We start from the raw sequence: 23,110 nt of genomic DNA, 5'->3' as shown, positions 1-23,110 counted from the left end.
AAACAAAAAAGAACAGGTATAAGATTACGCTGAATTTCTCGATGGTCAAAAGACGCAAGATAGCCGGGCATATTGCGGTCGTTAGGCAAAAAGAACCGTCTCGTCAAATGGTAGTAGCCAAGTGGAAGTCATGGTCGCGTAAACGCAAGCCTTTTCCTCAAAATAATGCCTGTGTGAAGTAGGTGCCTATGGGAGTTCTGCTGCCAGAAAATAAAACATGTTGTGTTTCCAAGCCGACTATTTTAAATGCTATCTTTGTCGGCGAGAAACAAGAATGCAGCAGCCCAGTGTAGCAGCACCACAGCTAACACCCTCTCAACAATTTGGACCGCAGAAAAAATTGTTTAGTTTGCAAAATGGCACCCTTTCAGCGTACGGCTAAAGTGATACTTAAATTACGCTTGTGAATACGGAGGTAGGTGACCTTGCTTCTTGCGAAAAATTGCGAATTCTTGTCAGCTTCGTTACATCCGGGTTTAAGTGTAATTTAGCGGCGACAGTGATTCGACAAAAGCGAATGACGAAGACCACAACGGCAGTGGAGACATCACGGTGCAAATCATTACTCTGTGAGCTACGCATTTTGTCGAAAGACAATGAAATGGTGGCGAAAGCTTGTTCCCTGGCATCTAAAGCTTTCCACCCCTGCAAACCACGAAAGTCCATAGGAAAACCACAAATGGTCACAATATCCAATGTCATTTCAGGACATTCATGTGATGTCCATACAATGTTTCACCCAAGATCATCTGCTTGCGGACATCCATGCGATATCAGTGCAGGTGTGTTAGTATAACATCATTACGCGATATTGCTAGGATGTCCACAAATTTACATTTTTCCTTACACTGAGAATTCACATTCATAACGCGGTGTACATATGGGGCGCCAGCCACACAAAGTGTGTTTTAGCTCAAATCACCCCTCATCCCCGTCTTTCCTTAAAGCAGGGGTGAGACAGCCCAAACAGATTTGGGAGCAGTTTTCGGAGCAGCAAAATTTCGATTTTGGAGCAGAAGAATCTTGATTTGGAGCAGTTAAGGACATTTAATATATCGTCTTGTGAGCTTAAAAAATCATTATTTCAGCAATTTGCAGGGTCAAGTGCACATCTCAATCAGTTTTGAATACACAGAACACTCAAACAGCCTTACCTGAAAGAGTTTTTAAGAGTATCACAAAGTACTAACTGCACTACCTTTTTCCTAACTGGTGATATTGTGTTGCGCCTGCACGCAACACTGACAACAAAACTGCCGTTAACATTAGAGAGTTTTAGCAGTCCGTGTTACTTTGTTACCGGGTTTACCGGACCGGTCTGCGCCTGCGCGCGCGCGGAAGGGCAAGGAGGCGCGGACAAGGCGAAGGCAGGTCCGCGGAACTAATCCCCCTACGGCTACGAATGCCCAAGTGCCCAGACGAGTCCCGGTGAGCACGGTAACTACGTACTCGACGGAACAGACGGACTGCTAAAACTTATCAAATTTAAGGGCTCCGCAATTGTGTCGTTTTTTTTTGCTGTTTTAATGCTAAAATTATTATTTTTGTAATCCCAGGCTGCGTTGTACGAACGACTGTAGTCACGGCAACAGTTGAGCAGCTTCGAGCTAACGGTCACATAGCCCTACCAGCCTACCCGTTTCAGTCCCCGGGACGCAGGTTCACCCTATGGTCATTTGAGTAGCGTTAATGCCACCTAGATTTTCGCATTAAATTTCACTTTGCATACATCAAGTGTTATAGTCGCGTTCTATGGCAACCGTGTAGTCCTGCAGCTATTGGGCGCTGCCTGAACAGGTCGCGGCGCCGCAGCACAGCCCGCAACTTTCGTGCCGACCGTTCCATCCCCGAGGCTCGCGATCGCGCTTCAAAGCACAGCAACACCGCAGCATTTTACAACAGCACAACAAGCCAAAAAATTCGCTTCACGAACCTGATTATAGACGCGCGCACCGCGTTTCGCACTCAAGGACAAACCACGCCAAAGTCGTAGACCCCACATTTCAATGAACTTTTTTCGAGCCGCCCAACTTCCCGTAATCTGGCACCAATCTCAAACCATATCCCCGCGTTAACGTCACTGTTCAGAGCCACAACAGATAGAATGAATAGACTGGAACCCAGCTGATAGCGTAAAATAAACCAGGAAAAATATCGGCGATACGCACTGAGCGCGTTAGTAGCAGCCAGATCAGGCGGCGGCCATGTTTGTTGCCACAGCGATGCCTAATCGAGAAGGCCGTTTCAGCAAAACCCGGATGGAAAGCGAATCGAGTTTTAGAAGCTATCGCTTGCTTCGTTTCAGTCTTTCTATTTGTGCCATTTCTGTGTTTGTGATTGACCGACGATAAAAGCGGTGACCGGGATGCGGGAGGCTTTCGTCCACGCCGAAACTCACATGAGCATCAAAATCCGTGCCGTTGAGGCTCTTCTGGAGCAGTTTGGCGCAATTTTCGCCATTTTCGTGCTTTTGGAGCAGCTTGGCGCAGGAAAATGAAATTGTATCAGAAAGGCGCAATATGCGCAGCTGTCTCACCCCTGTTAAAGGGACACTGAAGTGAATTTGTCAAGCTCCCGTTTTTGCTTGCACTGCGTAGACTGGCTCAAATTAGCACACTTTTCATCGTTTATCCGGTTGACAAATCGGTAATTATTTTACAAAGCGCGAAAGAAGAAAAACTACCATGCGCGGTTTGCGGCGGCTGCACCAACTAAAGCTGTGACGTTGGGAGGATCGGGCACCGTGATTGGACGATGCCCAAGGTGAGCAACCAAACAAGTTTCGGTTTCGGTTCTGTAAAACACAACCGGTGGCGTTGTTGGATGGGCATTCTCAATAACTCAGTAATCATCAAACCGCGCTTCTGCCATGTTGTCAGCTGTAAAAATGCATAAAGATAAGCCTCCCAGGACGGCTTGGAATCGTAGCATTCACTAGCCGAGGCCTACACAGTGCATGGACGCCCTCCGCGTACCCGCAGACGCCAAAATGTCATGCGCTTTTCCCCCATATTTGGAGCTTGCCTCACTCATGCCTGTACCGTAAAAAGCGTGTTCGCACCAGGCCAAGGGTCTGTTGATTCTGGCCTGTGCCCACTGCCCGCAAGCAGTCGGTGCTTATGGCAACAGCACGCCAACGAGAACTCGCTAGCGCGCCAGTGCCAGCCTGCGCGCGTTCTGTGAACTAGTTCGTGGAACCATGAACGTTGCAGCCCAAAAAAAGGTGAACTCAATGTAGAAAACATCAGCAGAAAACAAAAAAGCTAACTTACAAAAAAAAAAAAAAAAAAAAAAGCACGCACCCACGGGGACTCGAACTCGTGATTTGCAAAACACTTGCTGCGACATACCTAGCGCCCCAGACCACTGGGCCACGGAACGGGCTCCGCCGACCTTTGTAATATAAGGTATATATTGTACAACAAGTTTACACTTTTATTTAGTTTTGGCATTTCAAGCAGCTTAGGTGACTATTTGTTGTATTGCGCTCGTGCAGTAAGCGTCCCCTGAGTTTCCACAATAGCTCACGTCTAGCAATTGCATTTCGTAGACGGAAAAGCGTTCGCAGATGCGTAGTCGTGCTGCTGACCGCTGTGCTTGTTCACCCAGCGCAAAAAAGTGCTTCCCGCACCCTATTTTATACGCTGTACGGTAAAAATATCGGTTGATTTTATTTCCTTAGTACATATATTCAGGGGTGAGACAGCTGAATCAGATTAGGGAGCAGTTTTTGGAGCAGCGAAATCTCGATTTTGGAGCAGAAGAACCTTGATTTGGAGCAGAATGATGACATTTATTATGTCACCTTATGAGCCTAAAGATCAAATTTTTGGCAACTCGGGGGGAAGGGGGGGGGCACTTTTTAATGGGTTTTGAACGTACATAACACTGAAACAGCCTTTCAATGAAGTTTTGTCTACTAGAGTATCACAAGGCTCGAACTGCACTACGTTTCTACAAGCCATTTATAAATTCTTAGCTCTATGCATAGATAGCATGGAGTGCCGTTGAAAACATCGAATCGAAAAACAAAGCAATCGTAAGGCATTTTCAATATCATGTGAATGCTGAAATTATTATTTTTGCAATCCCAGACTCGGCTTTACACACAATTGTAGAGGCATAGCAAAAGTTGCGCAAAGCGAGGTGACAATCTTCGCCCCCCACCAGCCGTCCCATTTCACTCCCCAAGGTGCGCATTCACTACGATCGCAATTTGAATAACGTTGGTATGTTTAGCCACCTCCTTCTTGGCATTAAATTTCACTTCATATAGATAAACCAGTATTACTAGCGTGCAATTACTAGCCCGCCCCGCTGTCGGCCACTGCTTGAACATTTTGCGACGATGTACCCTGCGCCGTCACTTCTGCAGCGTCGATCGTCCCATTCCCGCCGCTCGCTCGCTGTCAAAGGCAGCAAGAACTCGGCATTTTATTATAACACCGCAATGAGTCCGAAATTTCACTTCAAGCACGCACCGCGCCTCGCACTCGAGACTGAAACACGGCGAATTCACGGGCCCCACGTTGTTTTCGATGAACTCCCGTTCTTCCGAGTCACGCAACTTCCCTCAACAGATCAAACGATTAAATGTAAACCCAGCCACCCCCATAACCAAAACCACAGTAGAAATCGGCGAAGAGCACTCTGCCTGCACCACGAGCACCCCGATGGCCATGTTTTCCAATATTCACCAAACAAAGATGGCGGCGCCCAGTATTGTCGTTCCGGAGATACGGCGCTCCAAAAATTGCTGTCTTTTCATCAATGTTCACCAGTAGTTCGTCGCCTGAGTACACTTACATATTTTTTCTACAGGACTTTGCAATTGTTTTCCCTGGGAAAACTTAAAAAACTCACAGAAGATAACATGTGCAACCCGACATGGTGACATTCGAAAAAACTATCTTAGGGACAATTTTATGCGGTTTTTTTTATTGAATGATCAACCATTTAAACCTTTCAAAACAGGATCACTTTGGGGGTGCTGGAAAATTATGCCGTCAGTAAGCATTTTTCCCCACTGAAACTGGTGGGAGCGCTAAAATCCTTGGCTCTCAGACTGTTTTGGAGCAGTTTGGCGCAATTTTTGCAATTTTCAAGCTTCTGGAGCAGCCTGGCGCAGGAAAACAAATTTGTATCAAAAGTGCGCAATATGCGCAGCTGTCTCACCCCTGTATATTGACTTCGCTGACTCTTCTCCCGCCTTCAAGAGGCCTTATATTTTCCTACTGGCGTACCAGTCAGCGAAGCGTCGCATGTGCGCTTGTGCAGCGCTTGTGTGAAGCAACCTTGACTTGGAGCTATAGATACAGTGTGCAAACTAACCAAGTAAAGAAAGGCAGATTCTTCCATTCACAAACGTGTCCTGGCTTCGCTTCAACTGAGCGAACGAATTGCGACGACCCGTCGGCGGCGGGCGGACGAAACGCTGGGCCGACTGACTCTGTCTGAAGGCCGGGGAGCCGTGCAGTAGCGCGGCCAATTGCCAGCTTATCCCCTCCTGACGTCACACGAAAACGCCGCAGAAAATGGGCGAGCGTAAAGAGAGGAGGACAGCATTTTCGAATTAATTTTTCTACTAAATAAAATCGCGTAAACGCGCCCAGAGTGGCCGTAACATGGCCTGGGGACTCCGGACTACAATTTGCGCAAGTAATCCCGCAATGTTTACATATCACTTCAGTGTCCCTTTAAGCTTCGAAATATTTTCTGGTCTGTTTCTAACTAATATTTTAAATGAAGAGCGGGTAGTTATTTGATTTGGAATTTGAGCGAAATCTGGTTGCCTTTCTCTTTGATTCGGGAATTGAATTCTATATTTTAGGCTGCTTGATTTATGTGGATGAAGAACAAGCGGGGCTATTGATTTTCTCATTTCTCATTTTCTCCGAGCACTGGTACACAGCCTGCAGTACGGAACCAGTATGAAGCCCGCTGAGTAGGCAGGACTCTTGTCACCCAAATTTGATGCTTTGGATGCGAGCCGGTGCATTGCATGATGCAACCCGCGCGTCTGGGTGTTGTTTGTTTAGTTCTTGCGCGATGGAGTGGATGGCCTCGTCCAGTCTTATAACGTCGGGGGAGATGAGGGTTACGGCCGCGTAATTTTGCAGCGTTTTACTGCATCGTGAATAGCCTTGTGGGGTAAGCAGTCGAAGGCTTTGCCAATGTCCAAAAGGACGACAAAGGCCACGGTTTTTGGTAGCCTTCGCGTTTTCTAGTCCACAGACAAGGTCAGCAATTGAATCCATGGCACTGCGCTGGTGGCAAAAACCCGTCTGCTGCTCAGGGTTCAAGTTGCAGATTCGCGCATACCGGTCATTCGAGGCGTGCGAGCGCCATGGATTCGAGAATTTTGGAGGCAGTGCTCGTGAGTGAAATAGGACGAAAAGAGGAGAAAAGTGTGGGAGATTTGTTCTTTTTTAGGATGGGAGAGACAAGTTGGAGGCCAAATTGAGCAGGGAGGTTGCCGGAAGACCAGTGGAAGTTGCAAAGTCAAGATGGCGCGAGCGCTGCCTCTCGGCTACATTTCTGATAGCCTGGTTGTGATGCCGTCAGCCCCGGGCGCACTTTTGCTTTTTGCATTTTGAATGGCCCACACGAGCTCAGCCGCCATGAAAAAAGCTTCAAAAGGCGTGCTCGGGGGGGAAGGAGGGAGCCGGGGCGCGCGTGACGTCAGATTCTTCATTTTGGGCTGCGGCAGGGTTTGCGCGAGAAAGCTCGGCCGCGTTTTTTCCACTTGCTATGGAGTGGGCGAGGAGGGGGGGGGGGGGTTTGTATGCCCAGGGCAGTGCTTTGCTTTTTGAGGCTAGAGCAGGTTGCCCGCGAACTAAGAGTTTTGTGGGGAAGTATTCACAAAATGATGGGGTATGCGTGGTCTGCGGAAAAGAAACAGAAACTATGCGGCACATCGTGCTAGAATGGAGGGTATCCATCCAAATCTACATGAAGGGAATATTGGGCTGTCAGAAGCCCTAGGATTTAAAGGTATCACAGAGGAAGTGAACTTCAAGGCTGTCGAGGGGACGAAAAGAAGATTAGAATGCTGGTGGACGAAAAGCAGAGAGGGGAATATTGCCTAGGACAGTTACCACTTGTAACAGAAAAACAAAAAGTATTTTGTGCCTAATAAGCTTTTTGTGCCTGCCCTAAGCAGCGCTAGTATTGAACCAAAAGTGTAAAACATAGGTATATTAGTCTTTTTTGGTAAGATGACATGTCATCACCCCGATACAAAGGGGAAACCAATAGAAATCATTATCATCATCATCATGCCGGGGTCTCGGAGAGGGCGCGAAGCATGTGCCGTGCATTTGCCTCCCCCCCCCCCAGGCGCGCTGCATACCCCCTCCCAACTTCTCCGTACTTGGCGTTTCGTCTGACAAAAGCGGCGGCTGCGGAGGAGGACCGGAGGAAACCATCCTCGCCCTCTCCGACGGGGAGCTGCAGGTTCCCGTGGTTCCTGGTTCCCGCGCTTTTCAGTCGCCCACTCGCTCTTTGCTCGCCTGTTGTGATCACAATTGTCTCGTACTGAACTGCTCGAAGGACTTCGCGTCTCAAGAGACGGGAAATCGACGGTTGGTGTTCGGTTCCCGTCTTCGGCTGCACCACACGGTTCTCAGATCACCGGCTTCACTTCAAGGACCCGGCCGTATACTTCAATCTCTGTTCCAGGTATTTCTTCTTTGCGATTGTGATGCTACTCGCGACTCCAAATTACTGCTTGGTATTTTCTTCCAGTTTTCCTTCTGAGACTGCCAGTGAATAGATCACAAAAACTTCATCCCAGCCCCTTGATCAACGTCTCAAGTAGCAGGTAAGAAACTATCAAAATGTCAGCAATAAGCTGAAGCTAACCAAGATATACGACATTTTCTTGCAGGACAACTGGCGTTTCCTCCAGATTCTGCCATTCCAAGAAGGGTACCTAGCATTTCGTTCATTTTCCCTTTCTTCAAATGTATACTCTGCCGCCGCTGCTGCGAAGTTTGCTGCCGCTCTTTCTACTGAAGAAACAAGCTTTCTGGATCAAACACAAGATTTCAACTGGTGGCCCAACTTCTCAGAAGCAAATTTACAGAACACGTGAACATGAATCCAAACATGTTCCTTCTTTTGCGTAATATTTTAGCATGCAGTATAGTAGACTAAATTTGCCTTTGCTTTTCCGGGCTGTTTCTTAGGTATTCTGGCAGCTCCTATTTTCTCTGGTGTTCCGTTTAACTTCATGATAACTTTTATTTAAAATCTTTTGTGGGTTTATTACATTTAAAATTTATTCTTTGCTTAAGTTTTCACGCCTTCAAGTTGAATCACATTGTTTATTTGGCACTGTTTTTATTCAAAAGCCGAAATCTTTGCCGAGTTTTTTCTCGTCTCATTTTAGCTGCACAGTTAAGAAACGATTCATATATGCACGCCTGTTGATGGTGAATTTGTATGTAAAGTATTTGACTCGCCCGGTTGATTGCAATTTTCTTTTAACCTGTCACTCTTTCAATAGGCAGAATGGTGTAAGCCGCTGTTTCAATAATAACTTTTTAACAAGCGTTTAACTGGTGCTGTTTTTATTTTTAATGTTTTCTAGGTCTTGGACTTCAAGCAAGGTTCATCTGGTGGATATTGAAATGATTTTGAAATAAATACCATTTTTCTTTGCAATAAAAATTGGGGATGGTTTCATGTCACTAATAATATATAAAAAGTTATATAATATTAGTATAAGGTCCTGAGAATGCCTCAACATGGCATCAAATGGACATTATATGATGTCGTCCGGATATCTGTGAAATGTCCACAGAAAGTTGCCATGAATTTGAAGGACATCCTGTGGATACCCAGACGAAAGTATTTGTGGATGTCTATTCCGAGGCAATAGGGACATCGCCTGAATATCCCGTGGACATAACGTGGGCGTTCACGAATATCCTCTGCACATTGGATATCAGGGAAGTTACATTGAATAGACATCCACAAGATGTTTTATGGTTTGCTGGGGTACTGTCAATAGCTTTATTTGGAGGCGCACAAAGCTGCGGAATCATGGCGCGAAAGAGCAGCAAAACCTGCAGTACTGCCGCAACCACATCTAACAGCTGGTGGGTGATCTGAGGGCTCGAGTCAAGAACCGGGACCTGTCTGCACATATGCAAGCTCCCAGGCCGACGCAGCAAGGACTGTGCTGTTTGTAGCGATAGAAAAACAAAAGAGGCAGGAGGGAACTACTGTATTTTCGCACGTATAACCCGCCCCTGCATATAATCTGCACCCCCACTTTCAGCCCGCCGGAAAAGAAAAATTTTTTTCGCATATTGCACACACATTTGATACAGGAAAGGCTGCACCAAAGCTACTGCTCAAGCAACACATCACATACTATCTATGTAGACAGAAAAAGCGTATACTTAGCAAGTAGAATACGCTGACTGCGAGGCGAAAATCAGAATTCACTCAGTGTCACTGCTCTCGCTAGAGCTATCACTTAAGCTGCAGTCCCCACTGTTGTACACAATGTCATCTTAACGGCACAACACGTATTGCTGTGAAGTTGCACTAAAAAAAAAAAACCCCGCGTTTTATCCGCAGCCCTACTTTGCCACCGAAATTTTCGCATTTTTGGTGCGGGTTATACACGCGAAAATACGGTATGTTGTTCTGCGAAACCTACAGTAACACTCCTGGCCTGCACCCAGGAGAATGCTTCAAGCGGTTTCACACACTGCTCAAATATCGCCAAAGGAGTTGCAAGCAGGATGCAAGAGAAAAAATAAATATCCTGCGAGTTTTTCTTGCACAGTTTGTTTTTATTCGCGGCGCCACAAACTGGCAAAAAAGTTGCAGACCGGAACAGCCGGAAAGTGGGTGAAAGTCCAAACTACTACAAAGGGTTAAATGTGAATCGTGTTTCGTTTTCTAAGGCCTTACAGGCACACACATCCTTGTCAGCATTAATTTTTTTTTTTGCTTGACTTTCTCAACAAAAGGTAAGCACAGTTGTGGCACAGATTTCTCCGAAAAGGGCCCAAATTCAGTTGGCACACCGCGGAACAGCACTGATACTCTATGCTTTTCTGACGCTAGTTGTTTAATGCAACCAGCGGCTTTCTCTTCTGCCATACTTTCTTCCCCACCCCTCAACATTCACTGTAAGCAAAGAAGGCCAACTCACCATCATTTCCATCAGCTTCATCATCAGAAATCTCAATCACTTCTGGTGCGGAGCCACCTGCAGCATTGATTCCAGGCGTGACAGGTGCCTCTGTTCCTGCAAATGAAACGGAAAAAAAAAGAAAGAAAAAAAAAAAGTTGAGTGCCTGCAGGCAGTAAAACAAATGCCTGCAGGCAGTAAAACAAAAAGGAAAACAGCCAACATACCCGAATCAAGCTCAGACGTTGATTCACAGATGGACTCTGTTGCAGCGGAATCAGAGAGAACTACAACACTCGACTCTGAAGGTGCATTGCCACCTACAAAAGAAAGGCACCAATGGGACGCAAGTTTGAGGTCCTTGCAGGTATGCCATTTGCTAATCTTGTTCTTAGCTAATCAGCTAATCTTGTTCTTAGCTAATCCACTTTGAACTGTAATTTGGGTCCCAGGTTGGGTACGCAAGCCTGACTGGTATGGGCAATTCTGCCTCTTGCGGCCCTGTACGCCTGGTTCCACCCACCATGAGTACAAATAAAGTATTATTATTATTATTATTGAATTAATCTTAAGCTTCCATTTTATGCCCAGTGGCACAAGTGACATCGCTTTTACTACCCAGCTGGTACGTCATAGCTACTCAGCGGCTTTACCGCACCACAATGGTAATGCCTGGCTACTCCCTCTGCTCCTGACCTATGTTTCCAGTTCCCCTGGCAAGCCAGTCGGGCAGCAGTTGGGTGCAAGATTTACGGGCACCGCAACAAAGAGTAACATCAGGCACACCATCCACTTCCAGAGTCCCGGCTGTCATTGAGACTGGTGTGGTGTTAACACGGGAGCACATCCCCGTAGGGGGAGCTGCCGGGAAAGCAATGTAAGCTGCACATGCTGGCCCACCTCTGCTCATGCATCAGATCCACGGGAAGCGAGCAACTGGTGATCACGCACCAGGACCTGGTCTCGGTGCGCCACATCCACTAGCACTTGATCCGCACCCATGAGCTGCAGGCGATCCGTGTGTGTAGCAACCGAGCAGCTATCGTGCCAAAGGCGTTACTTTACGTGCTCTCAGAGAAGCAGACCCGCCCGCTCCTCCTGTGGCGCATCTCCGCTAGAGCCGTAGTTCAACACCCCCGTCTCTCACGGCAGGGGATGGGACTCAGCGCTAAACTTGCCAAAGCCCTTAAAAGATTTATGTTCCTCATGATTACCACCCCTACCACTGCTGGCCAACATTTCTCGCAGCCTTTGGGTAACCCTATTATTCGCCTAACTTCACCCCCTTCTGGACTATACGCTGTTTCCCAGCGCGAACCTCGGGGAGCAGTTCGGCAGGACTCCCCATGACTCTACACCCTGGCCCGCGGGTGATTGGTTTGCAAGGGCTCACCACTTTCCTTAGCCGCCCACCAGAACACACAGGGGGCCCCTTCCCCACTTCCAATTTTACAGCGGTTCAGGCCACTCCCCGGCCTCATAGAAAATACTAGTGCGTCTGTACAGCGTGGGTGTAGTAGTCGGTTAGGAATCAGTTCTGCGAAACTGCCCGTAACTCTGCACCTTAGCAATTGTGTTACAAGGGCCCACCACTTCCCTCGGCTGTCGGTCCCCCCTGCCTAGCTCCGGTTACAGGAGCTCGTAACACCCCCGGCCCCATGATACCATAAAACACACTGTACGACATGGGTGCAGTAGTTACCATGCAACATTGACACCCCAGCCCCCTCCCCTGCTGGAATACAGGAGTGCATTACTGCTCCCAGCCATTGTGCAATTCACCCCCATCTCTGCAACCTTTCGTTTCATGCCTAATTTGCCTGCGAGTACACATGGAATATTAAGGCAGAAGTTAAATCCTTTGTAAAAAGTTTGTTTGTATGCACATCCAACTCAGAGTGAAGACCAGGACAGACATCAGCCCCCTGCAAAAGTTGAAAGACCTGACTTGCCTGTCAAGTTGGAATCTTCACGTGGCAATACTACGATGCCCGGCCCATGGTCACTTCCGCCGACACCTGCAAAAACCCCAAAAGTGAACAATTATCAACCCAGGTTCTCCAGCTTCTCATAAGGAGTCCTGGTAAGGTTTGTCATTTGCTTGACTTGTCGCCTCCGTCCCCCTACCCAAAACGGGCATCTGGTTTCAACGCAAGCAAAATCCTTCGACAACTTTCGTTGCCCACTTCCCATTTAGTGAAAGTCAGCGTGGCTGATTGGTATGTCCCAGTTTCGAGGCACAAAACCGAGACAAGGCCGAGACAAGGCAAGAGTCATAAAGTGAGTGCCCTCAGAAGAGCATACGCATAATGAATGAGACCAAAAAATAAAAATAAAGCAAGGCCATCAGGAGGCAAGTACGGCCACCCACACCCTTGGCTGTCACCCACCTGTAAGGACTGTGGCAGGTTCTGTGCGATCATCACTGCAACTCCTATCCACTTCTGCTTCTTGAGGAACCTGCAGGCAAATATGATCATCAACCAATTTCAGATTCACATCACATTTGTGGGGTTTCACACGCGAGTGCTACACCTAGGCTGTCAGGTGGCGTAGAGGGAGTCGGATTAATTTTGGCCACCTGGGGATCCTCAACTTTTTGATGCCTAAAACTATAATTTTTTGCTTAGGAGTGCGAAAACATTTTTTGATCTAGAAAGACTTATCACAAATATGGAGCTGGGAAAAAATTAGGAATATTAGGACAAACACAATAAGGGGTTGCTACTGGGAAACACCGGGCACTTGCTGCTCCCTTTATCAGTTGAACAAGAATGCTGCTTGGATCAGCATCTACACGCACATTTTACAGTTCAAGTCACGACCCTAAACAGTAAGTTTTTATTGTTACAACTGTGGAATGTAATCACGGTGTCTGTTTAAAGCCGAAACACGAAAAAAGAATTTTTTTTTGCGGCCTATTTCATAATTCCGGCACTAAAGGGTTAATAAACCATTAGTGAGGCAATAGACACAAAGACAAGCACACAGAACAGGGGTTCCCATAGCAACAAACTGGCCTTACCTCATCAGCCTCTTCCTCACCAACAGGCTCTGCTACCAGGTACGACTCCGGCGATCCTAAAGAATGCGGGACGGCAAAAGGGAAAGGCTTAGAGAGTCACTGCTGCAGAAGTTGGACAGTGCAATGGGGGAATGTGGCAGAAAATAATGCCGACACAGGGATGCCATAAAGCAAACATGTCATTAGAGGTGCGCACACATTCAGGCCTTCTGCCATTCACTTCACATCCCCAATACACCTCAACATACCATTTCAGTTGCAAGTACAGTTAGCAGACGCAACTTGAATCAGAATTGCAAATCTAGCAAAGCCATCAATGAGGTTCCCTGGTCCTTCTAGAGCACAATAGAGTATAGAGTATTCTAGTACTGAGTGTGTAGGCTGTTCAGGGGTGGAAGTGGGTTTGAGCCTTTTGGAGCAGCTTTGGAGCCTCAAAAGACGAATTTCGAAGCAGTGCAAGCCTGTTGGGGAGCAGATTTCTAGAGTTAAACATCATTCGTTTGCCATGTTTCATTTCTGGTAAACACAAAAAAGAGAAAATTCAAATGGTTTTTACTCAACCAGGGTGTCTAGCAAATTGCCTAATTCAATTTCTCTGACTTTTCCATGTTTTCCATGACCATTTTAAACGAAATTCCCTGACCTATACAACAGGCACCATTCTGTGGAAATGGTCCGTGAAGCATATAAAAAGCATATACAAAACACATTTGTTGCAAGTGCCCAAATTCTCAAAATGCACTTTAATGAACTTTAGTTTGTATGTTCAGTTTGAGGTTTGCTTGCCTTCTGTTACGGCTTCAGAGAGTTTATTTCTTCTTGCGAGATAGAAGCTTTAAGTTGCACTTCAGCGAGCACCTTTTGTTTTTTTTTATTTGCCCTGGCTCTACATGCAACGTGAACCGCATGGTGCATTTCTGCACGCGATTCGGGCGCGTCGACGCTGTGCGTGCGATTTTTTGACGCCCCCGTCGACGATTCGCGGGAGCAGCAGCTTCTGCCTCGCTCAGAAAATGACGTGCGTCGCATGAGGCATTGGGAGGAGCCTGCCGACTTGCCCCAATGGAGAGCCGCACGCCTCATGGCGGCACTTTCGAAGCTTTCGAGACAGCCGGATGGCCCCGCCACAGATGTTTAGGCTTACCATCCCGGTAGGTATTGCATGGGCGCTTTCACTAGCGGCGCGGATGATGTTTTATAGTACCGTTTTCGCCCACATTATAAGCTCCTTTACCTCACAAGCAACTTCGTGCGTGCCTTGTGTGACATTTTAGAGAGCGCTTAGAAGCGGTCGCTCGAGCACCCGTCACCACTTCGTGGTCGAAGCCGCTGCCATGTTTCCACTGCCGGCAGCACCACGCACAGTGTGCAGGCGGTTCCGCGGCAGCGTCAGAGCGTCTGTGATGTGCGCGGCGCATTTTCGCGAGCAGAAAATGCCCCACACGGTTCACGCTAAACCATGTCATATTCCTTTTTGATTAGGTAATTTTGGCTTCTGATGTCATAAGTTCTTTCAAGATTAGCTCCAAAAAAGCGCTGACTCTTAAAATTCGCTGAAAAAAAAAAAAAGCGCGTTGTGTGTGCGATTTGGACACCACCTACATCGCCCCTCTGCGCAAGTGCAACCAGCAACCTAAGCCAGCTGCAAGCTCCGTGAACCGTACGGCGAGTTTCTGCACGCCATTCATGCGCGGTATTTTTACGGCCACGTCAACGATTTCATGCCTGCGGTGGCTCCTTTCCTGCACAAGTAAGTGCGTTTGTGCATTGAGTAGCATTTTAAAGAGCAGTTAGAAGCGGTCGTTGGAGCTACCGCACTACATCCGCAGCCAGTGCAGCCGCCATGTTGCCGGCGCCTGCCGCTCGGCACGCACCGTGCGGGTGGTTTTCGCGGCGGCGTCAGCGCGTCGCAGGCATGCGCGGCGCATTTTCACTTGCAGAAAAACCAGAAAACGTTTCATGCGGTTCACGCTTTCGTCGCGCGTGAACGTGCTGTGTTCGGTAACTTCTTGGGGACCCGCAACACTGGTTTCCCCTATTCTGAAACTGTGGGCAGGCCCCGAAATGGTTTTCCCTGACTGCAACTACTTGATTGAAAAATTCCCTGACAATTTCCAGACTTTTCCCGGTGGCGCAAAATTTCCAGACTTTTCCCGGTCGCTAGACACCCTGCCAACATTCAACCAACACTGAACAGACCACTTTTTTTGACGAGTTACAACAATATACGTTCCCAGAGTAAAAGCATCACAGCTGACCGAGCAATCACTAAGGAAAAACTAGAGATGAGAAATGCTTTACATAGCTATATACACCTAACTAGACTTCAGACAAGTGAATAATAGCACTGTTACAGCCACCAGAAACAGCCAAGACCAAAGGTAGGCGAAATAGTTTGCATTTCACCTAAGGTTGAAAGTCTACCTTCATTCTACACCTAACGTGACTACAGAGAAATAAAAAAGAATAGTTCACGTTCACAAAACAAAGTAAAAAATATCCTAGCACTATTGACCAAGTAATATATCTAAACAAAAAATAACACTTTCACATGGATGCCGATGGATGCATCCTGGCGTAGCACGCTGCGTCACCCCCACCCCAAGGTCACTCCCAAGTTCTAGGGTGGAGATGCATGTGAATCGAGTTACACGACCGACTCCCGTGAAACCGCACTGAAGACCCGAAATTTGTGACGAGTGACTCCTAGCTCCGAGCCTAATTCCTTTAGGGAGTTCGCCTAAGTGCACCACGTCGCGAATTACAGTTGAACGGACGAGTCCCTTCGACCCAGCTCAATGCGACTGGCATTGAACCTCACCTCACACTGCCTCACATCTTGCGGCGCGCCACTTTTGAGCAGTTTCGACGCGATACAGTTGAACCTCGTTATAAGAGACACTGATGTAAGAGACAAATGGGTATAAGAGACACTATTCACCCACATGGTTGGCTGCCCTATCTTTCTCATTAAATCAACCTCTTTTATAACAGACATCGGATGTAGAAGATTGGTTATAAGGGACAAGTCATCCTTGAAGTTTAATCGATAATCTCGCTTGTAACAGACATTTTAACTTCAGATGCAGTGCCACCAGTGACTAATTGCAGTTGCTTCCATTGTGGAAACACTGGTGGACGATAGACACTTGCAGTCGCTATTTATTATAACTTCAGCAAACACACAGTGGTTCAGTCAGCTATGAAATGACGATGAGAAGCCCTGCCAATGGAAATGCAACTGACAGAAGTGGTTGAAGCTTACTCCCATCCATTGAATGGAGCGTGATCGCACATGCGGGCTCTCCGACTCGCGTAGCTCCCAATCAAGAAGCGCTGCAGATGTTGAGTCCTGCAAGCGTAATGAATAGCCTGAGCACACAGCGGAAGCTGTGCGCTCTGGCTATTCATCAGGCTTGTGAACTCAACATCTACGATTCATCTTCCACAAACAAGGAAAGTCGTAGAATCAGTTGTAAAAAAACAGTGTAAATACAGTCATGAAGCAAACAATGTTTCATAAATTCTGGGGCCAAACATTAATTAGAATGAATCTTTTGAAACATGCTGTAGCGTTCTTTCGAGCTTATTTTAGTCATACGGTGCCCACATAGAACTATGGGTTGATCAGTTAGTGAAAACATAGTACCCTGCTTATAAGAGACATCTCTTATAAGAGACAGAAACTGCTCCCCGGTACGTGTCTCTTATAAAGGGGTTCAACTGTACTGCCATTTGGAGCAGGATGGTGCACAATAAAGCGGATTGGCGCCGCATGGCACAAATGACGCAGACATCCCCCCCCCCCCCCCCCCCCCCATACCTGCGGACTACAGGTGCGTTTCAGCCGCTCACATTGAAGAAATAAAGGTTTCCCAAAACCTTTTCGGGCATGTTATGAGTTTTTGAAGAACCGGACGACCCGAAACACACTAAACGTGCATGCAGTCTTCTCGCAGGCTGTCGTGGAAGAAACCGCCGGCTGTGTCCACTTCATTCCAGAGTGGAACGTCGCTTCCGGCCGGTCATAATGGGTGCCTTTTTTCTCCGGTTTAAATTTGGAAAATAGCATTTTTGATCTTCGTTTACGGTGCAACGACGCGTATTTGGGCGCCTAAATTTTGCAAATAGCACCTTTTAAAGTAATACTACAGGAAGTGTATTTAAAGGGCCTAAAATTTTGTTGCAGTTGGCCTTTAACAAACCAACTACCGTAAAAACTCGCGTTGGCAGCCAAGAGGGAGCGAAGGCACGCCCTTTGGCAGCACATCCCCACCAACCACCACTTACTGCCCCGAGGACTGCCACGGGGGGCTCAGGTCCTCATCCACAAGACACGTGCGGGGGCCGCACTAACAGCAGACGTGCTCGCCCAATGGCGGGCCCACCACCGATGCAGGCCCGGGGCTGCCGACGACGACAGCGACGACGGCGACCACGAACAGGGCCCCATAGTGAACTGCTCCACATGCACCATGGAAGTGTGCCCAACAGTGACCCACATGCTGTGGGAGTGCCCTGGCTACCGGGACCTCTGTGCCCAGTAGCTGCCACCACACATCAGCACTCTGCATCAATGGACCACCCCCAACAACAACAGCCGCAACACCCTGCTCTCCCTCTGGGCGTTCGCTCACGAGGCAGGCATCGATCGCCGCATGTGATTGCAAATGTATACCATGTACACGCATGTGTGTACGCACTTCTTTCTCTTCTTTCTTTGTTTCTGTCTCTTCTCCGACACCCTTCTTCCCCCCCTATTAGGCCAAAGAGCCATTCCACAATAAAGACTTTTCATTCATTCATTCAATACGAGGTGTAATTCGGGGACAGCAAAACCAGCAAAAAAGTTTTCATCCGCATATAATGCGAGGTAAAGAGCACAGAAAACATTTATTTGCACTGCAGGTACCGTTCAGTCATCGTCAGGTTCGCTGCTGCTGTCTCCTGAAGTCGCCTTGTTGGAAATGTCTTCCCACAGAAAGTGGTCCTTAGTGCCATCAAGGGCGTTCGAGACGCCGCATTTCTTAAAAGAGCGACTGACGAGCTCCTCTGGGATGCTGGCCCACGCATCCGCGATCCAGCCACAAAGCACCACTAGAGAAACCCGTGTCAGCCATCCGGTAGCTATCACTTACGGGTCTCATGACATTATCCACTCTTGGTAGCAGGACCTGATGCAGTCTTTGAAAGGCTTGTTAATGCAAGCGTCTAGCGGTTGCAGTTGGGATGTCATTCCTCCTGGAATGACAATGAGTTCGGTGCGGGGTCTGCGCAACAACTTCTTCACAGAATCAGCCAGGTGGCAGCGAAAGGCGTCCAACACGGGCACTGACGGGAACCCCCAACAGTGCTCCAGGCCACCGACACCACACAGACTTTATCCAGTCAAGCACCAGTTGCTTTCTCCACCCGCGAATGCTGCCTTCGGTGACGCCGAACTGCCGTCCTGTGACGCAATTTCTGATGGTCTCGGCACATAAAATAACTTTTCTTTTAATTGCAGCCGAATACTGCCTTCGTGCACCCGACATAGTGATAGACTTGCGGTGAACGTGCCGATCCTGCCGATCCTTCCCGTGGTCAAATCAATCAAAATGGCGCCGGCTGAGAGAAGCAGCAGCCAGCTAATGGCACCGCAAGATGGCACACCCTCCGCTGAAACAGTGCAAATTTTCAGCTGAAAACTTTGGGATCCACATATAATACGAGGCACAAATTTTACATAGTAAAACTTGGAAAAAAACCTCGTATTATACACACGGTATCGCCCTACTAACCCGATAACATGACTGACTCTCCAAGTAATTCCTTCTATTAAAAATAAACACACACCTTCGATCGGCGAGGAGTTTCCGAGAAAAACTGGTGAATCACCAGGCTGATGCCGATGGATTCCAGTCTGCAGCTCCTGCTCAAGAAAAAAAAAAAAAAAAAAAAAGCATAACAATCTCTATTACGCCATCGCTGCTTTGACTTACTGTCAAAAATCAGTGCGCTTAATTAACGAGACGTACAAACAGACACAGCTTTTAAATAAATAGCCAATGCAGATACTTTCGCATTAACGGGTATGTGAACCCACAAACTGACCAAAGAGTTGTCACATAGGCTATTGTTATGGCATTAGGTTAAGCTTTTGCCCAAGTGCACGGGGCTGCGCTTCAAGCTATAGGCACAGATATTGCACAGCAGAAAACATTCACCCAGCAAACATTTGACACAGGCGCAGAAGAGCCATCTCCAAAGCAACCTGGTCGTGTCCACTTGCAGAGACAAGCAGCGCTAAACAATTAAACTTCTGAGGGAGGCTGCAACAAACAGGCAGCCACGCAAGCAGTTACAATTTCCCGCTCCACACGGGTCGTACCTCGTACGTCATGAATTCATCCTCCGGTTCGGTCACAATGTACTCCCCTGCAGTTCATAAACAAAAAAGAGGGAGAGGGGACGGGGGACCCAGTTTAAGACAGGCGCTGCATTACTCGTCGGCTCTTGTCTCTCTCTCTCTCTCTTTCTCACACACACACACACACACACACACACACACACACACACACACACACACACACACACACACACACACACACACACACACACACACACACACACACACACACACACACACACACACACACACACACACACACACACACACACACACACACACACCAGGGTTATTCGTACAATCTTCAAAAGCAAAAATTCAAGGGTTTTCTTTCAAGTACAGTGTAGACCGCTTATAACGTATGTCGCGGGAGCCGCAAAAATCCGCACTATAAGCGGTACCGCACTATAACCAAAACACGCGAGAATTCAACCACATCGCCACCTATCGCTCAAGTCAACCTATATTTATCATCACTCAAACGCACAGCGCTTAAAAACGAAGGCACGGTCTATATTTCGTATTATTTTTAACATCAGCCGCTGCTGCAGGGCAAAAGCGCAGTCTCAAAACGGCGAGTGCGGCTTTAACTTCCGTTGTGTTTGTTTTGAAAGACCATGGCTGCGTTTTTAGCGTCTATGAACAAATGCCGCAAGACGTGATAAGAACGCCAGCGGGATTTTTTTTTACCCCGCCTTGTGTTCACGATGCCGAAGGCGGCTGCTTATCAGCGCAACGTACTGGTGGTGGAAATCTTCGGCTTCGCGCGGCTCGAATGTTCGGAAAGGGAAAGAGCGGTGGCTTATCTGCAACAACGTTCTAAAGCGTGAACCGAGTGGTAGATTTGGTATCGCGAAAACGTGCAGTGCTCGCCAGCGCGGATACAACTGGCGTGGTGTGGGCGGCGCGGTAAGAGGCGGCAACATGGCGTCGGCACTGGCCGTGAAGCGGTGCAGGCAGTTCCAGTTCTAACCGCTCGCTGAAATGCCGCACGGGGCGCAAGCGAAGATGCTCATGCAAGAAAAGAGCTAATAATGTGGGCGAAAAGTGGAATATAAACTGCCATCCACGCTGCTTGTGAAAGCGCTCATCAAAAAATACCGCGGTGGTAAACCTAAACATGTCTGGCGCGGCTAGCCGGCTCGGAGCGCTTCGAATCTCCCGCCATTAGGTACGCGTCTCCCCATTGGTGCAAGTCGTCAGGCTCCTCCCACTGCCACGCGAAGAAGCCACCGCGAGCGCGGAATCGTCGATACGAGCACGAAAAAAAAAAAAAAAAAAAACGCCCGACGCTGATGTGCATGATTCGTGCGCGAAAACGGGCCATGCGGTTCACGATTAATAAAATCAACTTGCCGCGCGCGGATCTTGTCTGCCGCTATCTTCCGAGGTGCATCAAGCAAGGTCAGTTGTGGTTATCAGTCAGGTACGCGCGAACTATAGGGTGCCTTTTTTTTTGTTTTTTTTTTTTTTGGGGGGGGGGGGGTGTCCACGTTAGAGGAGGGCAAGGGGTGCACGCTGCGTCAGATGGCCGATTTCATCCTTTCTTTTTTTTTGCTACCCTAAAACGATGCCTCAGCTGCGCCGGTCGATCAGCAGACCCGCCGAAAAACCGCACTATAAACGGTATTGTGCTTCGGCCAACCGCATCTTAAGCGGTATGCTTATGCATTGAGTTCTATGGGAGGCAAACCGGTGGTCGCAAAAACCCGCGTTATATCCGGTCCCGCACTATAAGCGGTTACGTTATAAATGGTCTACACTGTACCAGAAAACACGTTTTCAAGGTCCCCCCCCCCCCACACACACACACACACACACACACACACACACACACACACACACACACACACACACACACACACACACACACACCAGGGTTATTCGTACAATCTTCAAAAGCAAAAATTCAAGGGTTTTCTTTCAAGTACCAGAAAACACGTTTTCAAGGTCCCCATCCAATGTTTTATCTGGGATTATAACTTTATCAACACAATGCAAAGTTTTTTTAGGCGCTAACGGGTTCGTGAATGCTCCCCCAGAATTTCATGGTTGGTATTTAGAGGTTTTTGTTTTTTCTTGAGTTTTGCCGAGGCTGTCTGATTTTAAAAATTAGTTAATGTTGTTGTAATTTCACACAATGCATGTACTGAAACTTGATTGTTACGTTTCTTTGCATTTCTTAACACAGGGTTCGTACAGGCTTCAAAAGCAAAAATTCAAGGGTTTTCAAGGACTTTCAAGGACCACAAAACACATTTTCAAGGTCCCCATCTAATGTTTTATCTGGGATTATTTATAACTTTTCCAACACAAAGCAAAAGTTTTTTATTGCACAATATCTAAGCACATTAGTGCACATTTAGACAGGTGCTAACGGGTTCGTAAATGCTCCCCCAGCTACATTTTTTTTATTTCATGGCTGGTATTTAGATGTTTTCATTTTTTGTTGGTGTTTTGCTGAGACTGATTGATTTCAAAACTGAGTAAATGCTGCGTGCATCTCCTGCTTTGTCAGCAAAAGTATCAGCTGAAATTAAATAGAGCAAGTGTTGCTTCAAGGGAGGATGAACTATGTACACGTCCACCATTTTCACGTAAAAGCAAACGTCGATGGAGCGTACGAGGAACAGCGAACATGCAATGAGCAACCGTCCATAGACTAGATGGAAGATGCAAGATAGAGAACAGAAGCTGGCTTTCACTGGATTGTATCGTGATATAGATTGGATTGACAAGTACCTGCTCCTAATGTTGCTTCGTAATAATGAAAATCTACCAAACTTGTAATTTCACGCAATACACTGAAACTTGATTGTTACAATGTTTTTTTTTACATTTGTTAACACCTAAAATCTACGACAAACACTTTATATTCTTGTGAAAAGACAGGGCCATTGATTCTCTCCGGAAAAATCAAGGGTTTTCAAGGACCCTTTAAAAATCCCAGGACTTTCCAGGCCTTGAAATTGACACTTTTAAATTCAAGGGTTTTCAAGGTTTTCAAGGACCTGTGCGAACCCTGTTAACACCTAAAATTCACGACAAACACTTTAAATTCTTGTAAAATGACAGGGCCATTGGTTCTCTCCAGAAAAATCAAGGGTTTTCAAGGGCCATTTAAAGATTCCAGGACTTCCAGGCCTTGAAACTAACACTTCTAAATTTAAGGGTTTTTCAAGGTTTTCAAGGAGTTGTGCAAACCCTGCACACACACACACACACACAAACGGGAAAAGAAATTGAAAAATCCAAACAAGGGCAAAACAGACAAACACAGCCCTCCTCTGCAACTTCACGAGCTTACCCGAATGGTCAGAATCACCTGCTGGGATCAGCATGGCATCCAGCTCCGCGTTCCATCCACTTGATGCATTGCCGGTCATTTCCCAGCCTTCCATCGAGTCGGATGCAACAGCAAACAAAGCAAAGGGTGTAAGCGTCCCCAGCTTTCTTTCTTGTGTGAACATAAGCGGCACACACGTAATCTCCCATTGCCACTCTCATTTTTTCTCTCCCTCAAGTGCCCTCTACTTCAGTGTAT

General features: G+C 47.3%; 1 protein-coding gene across 1 annotated transcript in view; it reads right to left on the bottom strand.

Annotated features, from left to right (window-relative positions):
- Positions 1-23,110, bottom strand: part of LOC144163317 (uncharacterized) — a gene marked incomplete in the record, with an annotated part of 101,978 nt that overhangs the window by 47,691 nt on the left and 31,177 nt on the right. The window contains 7 exon segments of the mRNA XM_077694246.1: positions 10,175-10,270; positions 12,106-12,171; positions 12,544-12,613; positions 13,179-13,234; positions 19,014-19,089; positions 19,549-19,595; positions 22,874-22,960. Of these exon segments, the coding sequence (XP_077550372.1) occupies positions 10,175-10,270; positions 12,106-12,171; positions 12,544-12,613; positions 13,179-13,234; positions 19,014-19,089; positions 19,549-19,595; positions 22,874-22,960 (498 nt within the window).

This window comes from Haemaphysalis longicornis, unplaced genomic scaffold (assembly GCF_048455015.1).
Source record: "Haemaphysalis longicornis isolate Haplotype H1 unplaced genomic scaffold, Haemaphysalis longicornis Haplotype H1 scaffold_12, whole genome shotgun sequence".
Taxonomy (NCBI): domain Eukaryota; kingdom Metazoa; phylum Arthropoda; class Arachnida; order Ixodida; family Ixodidae; genus Haemaphysalis; species Haemaphysalis longicornis.
The sequence above is the reverse complement of the archived record's forward strand: the minus strand, read 5'-3'. Positions and strand labels throughout refer to the sequence as shown.